General features: G+C 30.7%; 1 protein-coding gene across 1 annotated transcript; it reads left to right on the top strand.

Annotated features, from left to right (window-relative positions):
• Nucleotides 1-228: 228 nt before the first annotated feature.
• Nucleotides 229-9,358, top strand: LOC132944704 (succinate--hydroxymethylglutarate CoA-transferase). Its single transcript, XM_061014182.1, has 4 exons — nucleotides 229-838; nucleotides 6,581-6,906; nucleotides 7,716-8,023; nucleotides 9,008-9,358. The coding sequence occupies exons 1-4, from the start codon at nucleotides 426-428 to the stop codon at nucleotides 9,230-9,232; spliced, it is 1,272 nt and encodes a 423-aa protein (XP_060870165.1). The 5' UTR covers nucleotides 229-425; the 3' UTR covers nucleotides 9,233-9,358.
• The last annotated feature ends 7,196 nt before the right edge of the window (nucleotides 9,359-16,554 follow it).

Below are 16,554 nucleotides of genomic sequence, written 5' to 3'. Positions count from 1 at the left end.
TACTTCACCCCAACCTTGTACCTATTATAATTTTTTAAATAAATGGTAATTTTTCAAATACGATGAAAACTTTAAATACTTTTGAAACAACCTGTATAAGTACCTATTGTCCTATTATAATATGAAACAAGTATAATATAATAACGTTCCGTGTGATGGTACCACTGCGACGTCTAGTGATGAATTCGGGTTCGATATGGAAATCGAACGGATTGATAAAAATTAATAATCGCAACTACAGTATTAGTCCGACAGGCGTACGGTAGTGTCATATACTTCATGACACGAGTGCAAGCCGCGTGTTCGATCGAGTGCAACGATAAACGCCGATGGGACACTGTACAAGACCGCATCTATAAAGCAACAACATTAATACTGCACAGATCGTTGCGGGTGTTCGATCGCTCGCTACCATCCTAAATATTATGTTTCGACGATCGATTCTCGCGGCGGCGACGGCCCGCCGAGCAAAGTCTACGAACAACGGTGGCGGCTTCGGTCCTAGACCGCTGGACGGCGTCCGAGTGGTGGACATGAGCCGGGTGGCCGCGGGTCCTTACTGCGCGATGGTGCTGGCTGACATGGGCGCGGACGTGATCAAAGTCGAGAGACCGGTGGCCGGCGACGACAGCCGCCGGTACGGGCCACCGTTCGTGGACGTCCGTGGCGACGGCGGGGGCGGCGAGAGCCGTCTGAGTCTGTACTTCGTCTCGCTGAACCGGAACAAGCGGAGTGTGTGCGTGGACTTTCAGCAGCCGGATGGCCGAGCGATCATTCGGAAGCTGGTCGAGCGGTCGCACGTGCTCATCGAGAACTACATACCTGGCACGTTGGACAGGTGAGAGACTGCACTGCAGACTGACAGGCGCTGCCGGGAGACACGGGGGAGGGGAACGAAATAAAAAATCCTAGTCTTGGGCCATGTGCCCCCCACCCCCCACAAACAACATCGTCGTTGTATATGCGCTTAACGCGTTTCTGCTCGTCCGAAGTAATTCTGCTGCGGCTATGTATTGCTTAATGCATTGTATCGTGATAATTGACCAGTACGAACGGGTAAAATAAGTGTACATTTTTCCGTTTGTAATGCGTGGCTACGAATTAGGGCTCGGAAGTTATAGGGCCTAAAATAAACAAAACGTTCCAACAAAAATGTTAAATAACTTGACGAAATTTTTATTTTCAAAATAACCAACAAAAAATCGTTGTCTGATTTTGGGATTTTACCTACAAATACTGCCTAGGAATAATATTTATAATCTGTTTAGGTACATATCGAAATGCACAATGTTTTTTTTTTTGTAAAAGCTGAATAAAATTCACTACTATAAATCCTATAATATTTTGTTTTTTAAAAATTGAGAAATTCATTGTCTTAGAATAAAGTATGAACATACCTACCTAATATTATTAATGAATACAGCCAATTCTGTATTTGTACAAGATAGTGGCTGCTGCGCATTTACTATCACACAGGCACCCAGAACATTTTTCTAACGAAATTTGCATTTTTCCACTGAACATTTAATCATGCATTTTTCCTTACAGCACAATCTGCAGCTTTTACCGATAAAATAATGAGTGCCACCCAAAAATATCAGGAATCATTTAGTGCCCAAAATTCAAAAAAGTATACAAAAGTTCTGAGTGAATTGAATAAGTTTTAGATTGATGAGTGTATTGTTTAGTATTGTGTCTTTAATTGGTTTTTCTAATCAAAGAAGTTATCCCAACAGAAGGATTTGATCTAAAAGTTGTACGTAGAGTAAGTGGTTCTTTTTATTGATTGAACAATTTATTTTGTTGGTACTTTATTACCGGCTTAAGATATGTTTAGTTTCTGATTTGTAATAGAAATTATCTCAAGATTAAGGAAAAACCTATTGACAAATTGCGAAAATAAGCCGGAGAAATGAATGATTTGTTATAATTAAACTATATACAATAATAATTCTAAAAAATAAATGTTTTCCATCATTTTCAAATAAATACATTTTATTTTGTAGTAATAAATAAACAAAAATACTTTTTCAATGAAATTTTATGTTTTTAGGCTAAATATTAAAATATGTTATGTTTTCATAACTTTTTTTTAGACTTGAATCGGTTTTTGAATGTGAAGTTTTCTGCTCTAAAGTTTTTGGTTGTTGTTTATTTTATATTTATCATAACATTAGTGTCTATTTTTAAATTTTACAAGATTTATAGTTGAACGATTATTGCAACGTTTTTTAAGATAATAAAAATCATATAGATATATTAATATCATATTTCATTCATTAACGTTAATAATATTTTAAGTGTGTAGGTACTTACATAAGTGTTTATACAATAGAAATAATTCAATAACACTTTAACACTTATGTTTATAGTTTGATAAAGCCATAACAGTATTATTAATACAAAGTGTCTCGTCGTATTAATTGTCCTCGCACATATCCTAATATACCTATAGTAGCAACTCTAACCGCCTCTAGCTATAATTGAAAAACAATACACTACTATTTCCAATAATTAATGGAAATTAATAGTTAGTAATATTGAAGTAGTTAATCATATTTATATAAATAAACTACAAATTGACTATCTCGGGTTCTTTTAAGAAATATGACATACATTAAAGTTTTTTCATTTTAAGTTTTGGTCAACTAAAAAATACTATGAATTAAGAAATAACAATAATATCGACTCTCCTATACCAATTCTGAATACTATAGTATTGATTAGCAGGGAAACTAAATTATAATATAGCAATTATTTACTTGATTCGTGGAAAGCGTAAATAGAAATACACATTAAAAAAAAAATAATTATTCAATAAATAATAGTTTAATATAAATTTATACAATTTTCAGATTCTGAGCGAAGCGATGAATGTATTGATTTTACAATGATGTGTGTTTTTTTTTATTTTTTTTTTTTGTGTCTGTCATCACCTTTTAGGGCAGTAAAAGTGCTTGGATTTTCTTCAACAGTAACTTTTCTGATAGGAAAGTGAATCTAGTTGGTACTTTGGGGGGTCAAAAGTAAAAATTTCCCCTGTAATTTTCAAAAGCAACGTGAAAAATAAAAGAAAAATTAAGGAAAAACGGGAATTTTTACGCAAAATCTGTTTTTGAGAAAATCGATTTTGGTTTTTGGTGTAACTCTAAAAAAAATGACCGTAAGGACATGTAATTTTGACTGAATGTTTATATTAGCATTTTTTATACACCATAAAATTTTAAAAATATTTTGACTTTTTTTGAGCTGTTTACGGACATTGTCAGTTTTCAATTTTTTTAGTTTTTTTTTCTATAAATATCAATAAAATTTTATCTGTTGATTAAAAAAGCTTGAAAATTTAATAGAAGGCTCCTAGGTTATTGTTTCAAAGGCAGACGAAAAAAATTAAAAATCCTTAGTCACAGTTTTTATTTATAAGCATTTAAAGTTCAAATTTTGATAAAATTTATCAAATTTAAAATTATATAATTATTTTGTAGTTAAAAATTTATAAAATATTCAACTTTTGTAGCTAAGGATTAAAAATTTAAAACAAGGTTCCACGTAAATAGGCAAATATATAAATTACTTTATTCGCAGTAATATCATCAAATATACTTGGTAATATCATAGGCTGACTGACTGTTTTCGCTCAGAATCGTTTTTCTTATACAATGATATTATATCATTGAATTCAAATTTAACACCATCCATTACAGTGACCCACTTGTAACCTACTATACAGCAGAGTGACATCCACTTACCCACTTTTTTTTTAATTGGGTTTTACTTTACAAAAATTACCTAGTTTTGAATGGTGTGGAAACTTGCATTTTAATTTACTTTATAACAATTTAAACAGGAAAAAATGCAAATAATGTTATATTCTAGAATTTAGAGTTTAATTTATGAATGAAAACCAATACAAACCTAAATTTATAAATATCGATTTGACATTTCTTGTAAGCTAGTTGTCTAGTGTCTACGTTATCTTTTATTTGTTAGTTTACAAAATTGAACTGTTACCTTTGAAATCACATAATGATTATTGATTAGGCAGTAAAATAGTTCGATGTTATTTATTTATTTGTTTTTGTATAATTGAGCATTATAATATTATATTATATAGTTCATAGTTTATTGTTTTGTTATTTTTTCTTATCTTTTTCACATAATTTAATATACCTAAATTATTCATTTGGACGTACTAGATAAAAATTAAAAACTCAAGGCTGGGCAAGTTAACAATTTTTTTTAACTCGTTAATTTAAGTTAATATAGAAAAATTTAAAATAAAAGTAACTTAACTTAATTAAAAATAAGTTACTTTTTTTTTAAATAAAATTAATAATTATACCTACCTACCGTTTTTAAAGCTTACAAATAACATAATAATTCAATAAATCAATAAATGTCTTACAATTTTTAAATAATTATATAATTTACACCGATGGGCCAAGTTATCGCTGTAATTCTATGAATGAATAAAAATATAATAACAAGTTATAATATTAATAATGATTAGGTATAGGTTAGGTTATATTTCGTGTATGAGATTGGTACTGGGTAAATTGTTATATTTTTCTTTTATTAAAGACGCGGTTACCCCTATAACTTTTTCTGTGAATATGCAATATAATAACTTACTATTATTATAAATTATTATTTAAATTATTAATATTTAATATTTCGGGGTTTTTTTTATATACCTAACTAATTTTCCAAGATTGAATTTATTTTAAATATGTGGTTTGGGAAAAAATTAACTTAACATGCCAATAAAATTAATTAACTCGTTAAGTTACTGCATAACATGGGGCAAAATCTAACTCGTTAATTAACTTAGTTAAAAGTAACTTAACTTTTTAACTTAACTTTAACTTATTAGCTCGTTAATGCCCAACCTTGTTAAAAACTATAAAGCCATACAGGTAAGAATTTAATTGATATACGTGTGTATAAACCTTATTATAAGGTAAATAGCTTATTAAATATATATTTTGTTCAAAGATATAGTGCAAGGGTTGTGACACATGACCATATGTCACAACCGTGCACCGACCTAGAGTATAATATTTAATCTCAAATAGTTTTCTAGTTAAATATATCCTCACACATCACAATCAAAGTGCTTTTACCAGAGCACTTTATTAAATTGTAAATAATAATAATTGAAATAGTCAAAGATGTACGTACATCACATACTGCTGCAGTATTTCACAAACCACCTAAGTATTACCATTTTGCATCCTAACAGTTGCGTATCTAGGATTTTTTACGGGGGGGGGGGGAAGGATATAAAGATGTAAATATACTATAGAGATATTCAAAATACTGAATATATTCATTACTCATATTGTTATAAACATGTTGTATTGTGTACAAAAGTTGGTATCGTGGTTGGGGGGTGAGTATATTATCTCGGTATAATTAGTATGACATAGGACTTTCGGTATACATACAACTTCATTAAACACCAGGTGAATGTAGGTAGTCGTATGTATAAGTATCGTCGTATCGGCCAAATCCTGACAACTGAATTATAGTCTAAGCGGGTTTTCTGCTAACAGTGACAGAGTGACTGTCGAATAAACGTTACTTTTGTTACATTGATTGGAAAATATATCTTAGAAAATGTGTATATTAGTATACAATATATGTACACAACGTAAGAAATTGTGATTTAACGTAGTTATATTGTAGTTACTCCTTTTAAAATAAGATGCACGATTTTAGGAAAATAATGTTTTTGTTTATTCGCTCTGTGGGGATTTACAAAGTAGAAACATTAACAAAAACGTTTTCACCTTCAAAAGCATAAAATATAATGTATGTTTAAATAGATTAAATTTAATGGAATTTTGTTTATATACGATTAATATTTGAAATACCTATGTGTATAGAATATAGATGATATAAATCATAAAATAAATAATTAATATTAGTTAGTATTAGAATATTGTAAGCACACGACTTATGCTTGTCGTGTCAATATCGTATTTACTTATAATTAACCTTCCACAATAATGTTCGGTCATTACTCATTACTTTCAATTGTTACACGGATATATTAATAATGCTCGTATCGTGTATCGTGTTTGACGTCAACGATGGATTAATATATTTTATGCAAAAAGACACTGTCTCATAAAATAACCACTGTGTATTCAGTCCCTGATGTAGTTCAGTTGAATGTTACATTTATATTATAGTTGTATTATATTATAAATTATAACCATAAAGTCGTATTTGAATCAGTACTAAACACCTATTAAGTCTATACTAAAGCTTCAATAATTAAAAATTTCAACATGATATATCTTTAGAAATTGACAATTACTTAATGTCAAATACGGATATTTAGGCCAACTGAGATATTTATATTTTACGAAATCATTTATCGATGTAGTTCACCGCTTGATGATAACCATATTTGTATAATATATATAACTGGTTTGAAGCATGAAATGGTTTGTTTTACAATTTGACATTAAAATTGTTTTATTATACCTATTTTTATTTGTTTGAGGTATAATATTTAGTATATTACGGATAAAACAATCGTATTAAATCGGCTTGTTTCTGTTTTTTTTAGACATGGTATCGGATACGAAGATTTACGCAAGATAAACCAGAAATTGGTATTTTGTTCGATAACCGGTTATGGATCAAAGGGTCCGTGGAACCAAAAACCGGGTTACGATGTTATTGCAGCCTCGATCGGTGGTCTAATGAACGCCACCGGTGATGCCGTTCCAGCAAAATGTGCTATACCCATTACCGATCTAATGACTGGAATGTATGCTCATGGTGCGATTTTAGCGGCTTTATATCGCGGCGTTGGTGACAAAATTGACTGTGATCTGTTATCGACGCAGCTTTCGATGATGTTCAATTTGGGATCAAATTATTTAAACGCAGGTAATGCTTTATACAATGCGTAAAGTGGCTTTTGGCTATACCTACTTCAAAATAGTTATTTTATTACAAGTATCGACGTACATTTTACAAGTTAACAAGTGTACCTGTACTAAGTTGAAGTGTTCACTTCTACTAAGTGTCTCATGTTTCAAATATCAAGTAGACATAAAAACAAATTTAAATCTGTTTTAAAAAGCATTATCGCATTACTAGATCGATCAGTATGATGGAATAAAAATTGGATGTTTTGGCTAAAATAACTGTTTAATATATTTTAAATTATAGTATTTTGTCAGGAACGTTTTTTCCCGGCTAGTCCCGCATCATGCCATAAAAAACTTCGTTTCAATAACATACTTTTTAGAATAAATAGAAACAAGCATTTCATATTATCCGAACGTTTTTCAAACGTTTGAACGGATTTTATTATCCTGACTTATTTTCAATAATTAGTTGTCTCACTGAAAGACGGTTAATTTTTTATGGTTCAAACATAAATATTACGACATTGTCGAAAAAAATGAATTTTAACAAACTTTAAAATACATCAAGAATAATTCGGGGTACAAAAATTATATTATATTTGCGGTACAATAAAGTTGTGATAAAAACTTGGTATATTTGGTTTCACGAACACTTTCTATACGAATCGCATAATACTTATGGCTTAGATTTTAGGATAATATTAATGTTACGCTGATTATATTAGATCTAAAGGTTTATAGACAATAAAAGCATTGTAATACGCAACACTTTATTTGAATTTATATTTTGCACATTACACTTATTATAGCTTAAATATTTTAAAGGCATGCTAACGAAACGATGGGGTACTGAACACGAAAGTATGGTTCCTTACAAAGCGTTTAAAACATCGAATGGCTTCCTGACTTTTGGTACGGGAAACGACGTGCAATTTAAATCGTTTTGCGATCGCGTATCGATTTCAGAATTAGCTACGGACGAGCGATTCGTGAACAACGCCTGTCGCGTTAAGAATAGAGAACAGTTGTACAACATCATCGAACCAATTTTAGAATCCAAAACAAACGAAGAGTGGATGACGATTTTCGAAGGAGTACCTTTTCCTTACGGTCCCGTCAATGACATGGCACAAGTACGATACTAATATTTGTTTAAGTGTTTAAGATCTAATAATAGTAACAATTCACACGTTCTATATAAGTATATTATATACGTTTATATAAACACCTTTTATCCTAATTTATTTCATTATTTATTTTCTTTTAGGTTTAATCATTAAACTTAACCACGGTTTTTGAAGTATTTTACGGTCATATAATTTAAGAATAATAAAGATCTTCACCGTAAATTTTTGTCTGTCATTAATAATAATATGCGAGGAAAATGAAAAATTATGCCCTCACTTGTTTTAATCGTTCTGCTTTAGCTTTAAACTTACACGATGTTCTGCAGGTGGCTTATGTGTTTCTTCGACACGAAATAGTATTATTTATTATAGATAGTTTGTTTTCGACAATATTATTGCGTTTTGTTTTACGGATTCACGCCAGCTAGAACATAGGGTTAGTGTTTTTCTTTTTTCCATGTAAATTTTAAACAACCTGTAAGTTATATGAAATATTCATATAAAATAGCTCAAACTTTTAGCGTTTAGTTTTGAAAAAATAATGTTAGAGAGAAATTAAATATTACAACATAATGTACTATGTAGGTTTATATGCAGAAAACCTATTATTATTAATGTAAAGTAAACACAATAATCCATCAATCAACTGTAGACAATAAGCTCGAACTTCTCCTCCGTATCTCCTTCAATATAAATGGAAACTATCTGTATGGATGATGTATCAAATGATGTGTACGATAAACTCGTAGATTTTTTTATAATATTATATATACGTATAACTTTACTCTTTTGTTGTAAACGTGTATTTAAATGAGTAGAACGACGCGTTTTATTTCCTATCTGAACGATTTAACACAGTTTTGCCACGGGCTTTTTGAATATAGTTTAACTAAAACATTACCTACTTTTATAAAATATTATTCATAGTTATTTAATTTAATTCAAAAATTCGATATGAATATAAAATGTATATCGATGATTTTTTTATAGGCATTTAACAACGAACACGTTAAGGATATAAATATCGTCCAAGATATTGACTGCTCATACAACGCAAAACTGAAAGTAGTCGGTCCAGCAGTTACATTCAAGAACAGCAGTAATGCAATCCGAAGAGAGCCTCCGTTGTTGGGTCAACATACAAACGAAGTGCTAACTTCTTTAGGATACAGCACCAAAGAAATCGAATTATTGCGCTCAAAAACCGTAATATGATTATTATTGTTTTCCTTTTTTATACTATGTATTTTTTTTTTTACTCTTGGTTGATATATTTTTGTTACGCCATAAACATATTTTGTATTATATTTGAATGAAAAAATGTTTAAATTTATCGAGAAATCGACAGACCAGTTATTATACCTTGGGAATACGATGCTTGATGTTAATTTGCACGTAATGTGGCCGTACTGCCACAAACCGGTCACCGACTTTCCAACAGCCATCGGTATGCTTATGAATGTCACTAAATAATCGATGATAGACAAGTTCATCGAAAATGTGTTGGTTACTCTGTAAATATTAACAAAAAAAAAAATATTAACTTTCACTTTGTACCTATATAATATTATAAATATATTTTTTTTAAGTGAATAGAAATAATAGAAGTAGTGAATTGGTATTACCTATCCTACACTATACCACTTTGCATTAATAGGTACACTTATGGCTCATGGGATATTGATGCACTTTAAACATATTATTATATTTTAATTCGTATCCGTTTAATTGAACCTGAATTTTTATAGTGGCTGTCAGTCGTTTTTTGATTTCATCTGACGTAAACATCGTGTGCACTAAATAATTCAATAACACCTTCGAAACGACTATAACGACGCAGGTCATCGGTATCTATATAGGTAGGTAATATGATATAATATGATCTCTATGACTATGTCAGTCATCGTATCGTGTCGCAAATGAAATTAAAGACAGAAAAGTAGACGTCGCCTCGAACATTAACAATTATAGCGACTCGTGTGATGTGGTCTACCGCGGGGTATGTCACCTTTTGATATATTCTATAATATTATGACGTATCCATAGTTGACAGTATTTTGGCTTCGATTTTTGTCACTAGTTAGTACCAATAACGCACAACATGACGTAGATATTTGATACTCACATGCCTTTATACTCTGATTTTGCTCTGCTCGGTATGACGCCCCATATTATAATAGTTACAAATCGACAAGTCGTTCGATTAAAAGAAAAAAAAAATTTTAATGTACCTACCTATAATCTCAACAGGTGATCATATATGGTTTATATATTTTATTACAGTATAATTAGTTATTATATATTACTGTCGTATAAATAATATCATTGTTAAAAAATAACATCAAATCGAAATACTCACAATCGAAATACTTACAATCGATAATATAATTTTAGAGATTGGATATTTGAGTTTTAGAGAATAATTTATTGTCCTGTTCATACAGCGGAATAATGATAACATTTCCGAATAAACGGTACTTATGTTTCACTGTGACGCGTTTAAATTCGAGGAAATAATGTTGCCAATCGATTAAATTATTGCTCAAGGGCCAGTTTTAATCTAAATACTATAATAATACGTGGACAATTACATCATCATAGAGCTTTATTGCAATAGTGTGCCGTTGAACGGTCATGATCACCGAGTATATCTACATGAATTATAATCTTGTGTGATTAAGGCGCAAAATTTAAGTGTTATGGTTCAAAACGTTCAATTGCACGAACTAAAAAAAAAAACTTCCGAAAACTTCTGAACAATGGAGATGAAAAGAAAATATTAGCCCGGTTGAAAATAAAAAATATAATTTTTTTGCACTTCCTGTAAAATTAATCATAAATCATTAGTGTCGTCAATTTATTAAAAACTGTATAATATGTACAAGTAAACCCTCAGCCTGCACAGTGCACACATTATACTGTAAATGCTAAATTATTGATATTTTTATTGGATTACAATTTTAAATTGTTTCCCTTGTTTGCTGTAATGACAACAATAAATTATCTATAATAATTGTTTCTTTGATATTTCTTAAGCATTTACTTGCTTGTCATCTCACCTATATGCTCGTCTTGTCCCAAGCTGGACCGATGGAGGAATTCGGGGATGTTATTTTGATTTCTGGCAGTTGCTATCCGTTTGTCGGCATTCAACGAGCAACTGGTGGTCGATTGTACGCTATACATGCTAAATGCTATGAGTCTTGTTTTTGTGCAAACGGAAATGCCGTGTTTGTATTTGGTATACATCATCTATCCTATTAAAATTGTGTTTTTTCCGACGTTCAGTTCTCCGTTTTACTTCTCTGAGTTTGGTTTTTGTTCTCTACTCACAAAACTGTTTTGTACGAGTCCGTATATTAATATAATATTATTATCATTTACGACGTCTTCGTCCGCGCAAAGTTTTAATTTCATTTTTCGGCCGTATAGTTATTTTAGGTATCTATCTTCTGCTAGTTTATATTTTTCGTTTTCTTCGATATTGCCCATGCCCTTTTATCCGGGTGTCTAAGCATTAGTGATATTGTTTTCACAATTTTTTGCTTCTGACATTATTTTTAATTTCAGGCTTTTCTTATACGGCGTTATACATACCTACTGTATTATTACATAATTAGTCATTATATAATCATTAATAGAATTAAAAATCATCCACGAAAATCGACGTAAAAGTTAGTGAACACATTATAAATCCACAACGCTTATGTACATATTAAAAAGAAGACTACACGTTCTGGATACGTCTTATGGTTCGACGTAATACCTATCATAATATAGCTTTTTTCATTTGGTACCACAACTGAGGAGGGACCACGATAGTGTAACTTCCACGTAAATTTCATCGTTTATTGTATAATAATATAATATCATATTGTTCCTATTATTCACGTACGCAGGCGAGGATCCAGAGCAAATATTTGAGATGGCGGGGGGGGGGGGGGCAAACATTATTTACAACACAAATACAATTACGATATTAAATGTATTCTTAATTTAAAATATTGTTTTAACAGATTTAGTATAATATATTATAATTTCAATGTAATAAATAAATTATTGATTATATATTAAATAACGAAATCCAAATGGAATTTAGTAATATTAGAATCTATAAAATTTTATAAAAAAAATGGAGAAATAATGAAGGGGCCCTTAGGCCCTTATTAACCTCCCCTTTCCTGATCTGTCCCTGCATGTATGCGTGACGTAAAATGTGCGTATTTTTTTTGGACTTTCCATGCTTTGTAATGAATTGCAATGGAATATAGCAGATATCGATTAAATTTAATACTATGGTGCGCGGACGCTGATAATGTTGTTTTTAATAAATATATAGTAATATCATAGAGCCGTTGTATCGTTTCGAAGGACGAGTTATGGTAATTTTCCATCGCATAATTATTAAATGGACCAAGAGACGTATTCGCTGAAACGTTTCCAAATGGCGGTCGACATATTATAATATAATAATATTATACTATGGTTATTATATTTTTTATTCATGTCTGCTGATGCTGTTTGATGATAAAAATTATAATAATTGTATGTATTATATTATATTATTATAGTGCAATTTAGGATTGCAGTCCCGCCCAACCGCTTTTCGCTATAGGAATCAATCGTCGTGGTCGGGATTCCCTCCTCAGTATATATAGTCAGTAATAATTATTATACCATCCACAACCATCGCCAATATACTGTACCGTTGTAAGAACCTTTCAAAATTTAAAATATATTATTCTGTTATTTATCATTTTATACTATCATGTCGTAAGTATAAAAAAATGTGAATTACGCAAACGCCATGTTTGGACGTTAAACGGGTAAAGCTATATATAATATAATCATCGAAATTAATCTGTTGTTCGTCGATCTATAACGATTTTCATACGAATTGCGTATATTATCTAAGCCATTACAAATGTAACTTAGTAAGCCGTACGAGAATTCTAGTGATAACATATTTCATCAAATATGAAAATTAATCGTTATAATAATATAATATACCATCGCAGTTAATTTATACTACGAAAATTTTAATGCACGATTTTTTTTTTATAAACGTTATGGACTTGTAACAATAGCTATTTTGTGTATGTTGATACATTACTGTTCGTCCGAACAATCGCGAGCGGAGTAGAAGGGGTTGTCGAAAAAATTGAAATCAGAAATAATTTAATAACTATTTATTAAAATGCTCAAATATTTTCTAGTGAATTTTTTTAATAACAAGTCGTGCTGGTTACCTGAAGGTGCTCGATACAATATAGGTCTGATAGGGTTCAAATTTGATGATGAACCTATTTTCGGTCCCTCGAATGCCCTGTGTCGCCCATTTCAGAGACCACTTGGTGATTATTTTGAACTGTTGTGCTCTCGTGATATCTGTGTGATTAAAAAATAGGCCTTTGGGTGTACGTGTTTGAAATAGGTCTGTTTAAAAAATGTTCTGTTTTAAATATGCTAATTTTTGGGTGAAAAAAACGCCATTAAAGTCCAACATTTTGTTAAAACCATTCTACAGCTCCTCCCACGAAATGTTTAATTATAATAAACATGATAGGGTCGTAGTGATGTACATTTTTTTTAATACCCACGCATATTATTATGTATGCCACGAAACCTATCTAGGTTTTATCCATTTTTCAGGCCAACCAATTAAAAAAAGTTATCAAAATCAAATTAATATATATTGTACTTTTAAATACGCAACTGTATAGCTTGCGTGGTCCATAAATTACATTACTGATCGGGTGCCCAGCAAAATATTCCATAACTGACACGCCAAATCACGCTAAATATATACCAAAAATTTTTTTCCAAATTTGTAATAGGTGGAGAGGGGAAGAACCTCATGTAGGTTGTTGCGCATATTGATTACAATATTTTATCAGGATGTTCCATAGACATAATAGATTATAATCTATTATGTCTATGGGATGTCCGATGGTAATAGCAGCACGCTTAATGAGTTTGTTTTGTGACAGCGACCATGACGTGCGGTGTAATATCACTATATACGATGATATCGTAAAAAATTCCAATTTATTCCTAGATCTGTTGATGACAATAATTACAGTTTGAAATCATATTGATTCCGATAAATAGATAGCATTTGTGTTATAAACGATAATTCTATAAGTAATCATTTTTAACTATAATTGATAACGAAAAAAAAATATATATAAGATATATTGTTTTGAACTATAATGTACATTGTCCTTAATTTTTAGAAATATTATTTTATCTAGTTAAAATTTACCGAGTCCCAAAATACAATACTTAGAGACTGTGGCTGCTCAAAAAAAATTCAAGCTTATTCGGGTTTCTGTGCTCACGTCTATGATGTAATCTATCAGGTATTCAGATTTAATAAAAACAATAATTATTGTTAATCTCTATATATAAAAATGGATCCCTGTTTCCCTTGGTCATCGCATCACACCGATTTCGCTTATTCTTTTTTTGTTGTTTTCGTAATTGTCAGAAGGTTCTTATGTAATACAATTTTAGGAAAATTCACCGGAAAAGTAGAAAATTTGGATGTCAAAAAATACAACAGTGGCGCCATCTGTTTAAAAAAAATAAACTAAATAATGAAAAAATTAGTTGCTGATTAAAATAATAATAGTGTATTGTATATTGCTTGCTATTGGTTACGAGCATGTTTGTTGATTTGTATTATTATTTTTTGTCAATATATATGTTAAGGTGTATGACCGCAGTAGGCGAATGTTGACAGTCACCGGTGTAGGTTGACATATACCAAAAACCGTAGTGAATGTTGACGAAATTGTCTTAATGCGTTCATACACCGGTGATTGTTGACATTTACAGTCAGTGTTTGGTAAATGTTGACCACACTTGAAGCACAATGTATGAAAAAGGTATTTTTGTATTATTTTGTAAAATTATTAAGATGTTATCGCCCAGCCACAATATGCATTGGAGACGTTTGGACGTTAGTAATGTTATCGCATGAGACAATCCGATTGTCAATCGTTTGCTAGATAATATAATATAAATATACCCTCGTCAGTATCGACGCGTATTCTAAACCGAGCGCAACAGCTTAGTGTAATACAACGGGCCTTAGTGTAATATTTTATTAATATTATATTCGAATTAAAACTAATAATGGATAAAAGTATAAAAGATATTTTTTATAAAAAGTTTAGTGCACTTTTATTTAAAAAAAGGGAAGATAATTGTTTTTATTTAACCCTCTGCCAGGCGCACCCGTCATTATCACATGGTAATGCGCCCGGCGGCATTTTTGGCGCATTTAAAAAAAAATTTCATTTTTTTTGTTTCAAGTTCAAATTTTGAATTTTTTATGGTTGATGGTATATATTATAATAGAACATATAAACAAAATATATAATTTTTTATTTTGATAACCCTTATTCAAGAAAAATAACAAAAAGAGATCAAACAAACTTTTTGACTAAGAAATAATCTAGGTTAAATTATTAATAATTATTATTAAAATTAATTTGTTCTACTATATTTATTTATGAATTTATTAGCTATCTATTTGATTATATATTATGTTGTCGTTGTCACACATGTTAACATTCACTAAATAACTATTGCGCATGTCAACAAATACTGGTAAATGTCCGCATTGTGAGATATTTGAAATAATTGATAACATTCACCAAAATTATTAGTGAATGTCGACATACACCGGTGACTGTCAACATTTACTGCCATGCGGTCATACACCTTAACATATATAATATATCTTCTAACTATATAAATGTGAAATGAAAATCGTTGTATAGGGTAAACTCTGAAACTACTTATCAGATCTTCTTATTTTTTTCTTTAAACGAATGAGTTTATCACGGAGAAGGTTTCTATGAAACAACATTTTAGGAAAATCCACCGGAAAAGTAGTAAATCTGGATGTCAAAAATACAACAGTGACGCAACAGGTTAGGTTAGGGTTTTGTATTGAATGATTATATTAATCCACCATAGGTAGAATACGACAAACTTGGTATAACTTTGACACTTTTGAGTTAAATCTTACACTTACGTACAAACAGCACGGGGTCCGCGATCTACCGTAGGTAGATTGCCTACCTGATAATATACAGCTGCGAATCAGAATTTTTGTTTCGGGCAACGGAAAAGTTAAGATTAATTTTGAACACCATACACCGAATATTCAATAACGAATTGAACAAAGTTTGAGTCATAAAGAGTTGGTACATTTAACGGGCAACGAAGTGCGCGGGTTCAGCTAGTAATATAGTATAATGTAATATCTAGTATCTACTACAATAACATTTTACGAATCTGGACTATACATACTACTGTACAATTATTGTGTATTTGTTTGCAGAGAAAACGTCAATAGAAGTTTGTTTAGTCCTTGAGAACATGTTATTCTACACGATTGTCCATTGCGAATAATATAACAAATTGCAGATCAATTTATTAATAGTATAATATTGACAATGATCAGGTTGAGTTGTTGTTTTATGAATTTTTTTTTACCCAATTTTTCCACCGTTTTAGACGCT

This window comes from Metopolophium dirhodum, chromosome 5, assembly GCF_019925205.1.
Source record: "Metopolophium dirhodum isolate CAU chromosome 5, ASM1992520v1, whole genome shotgun sequence".
Classification (NCBI taxonomy): Eukaryota; Metazoa; Arthropoda; class Insecta; order Hemiptera; family Aphididae; genus Metopolophium; species Metopolophium dirhodum.
This window is presented reverse-complemented; position numbering and strand designations above follow the sequence as displayed.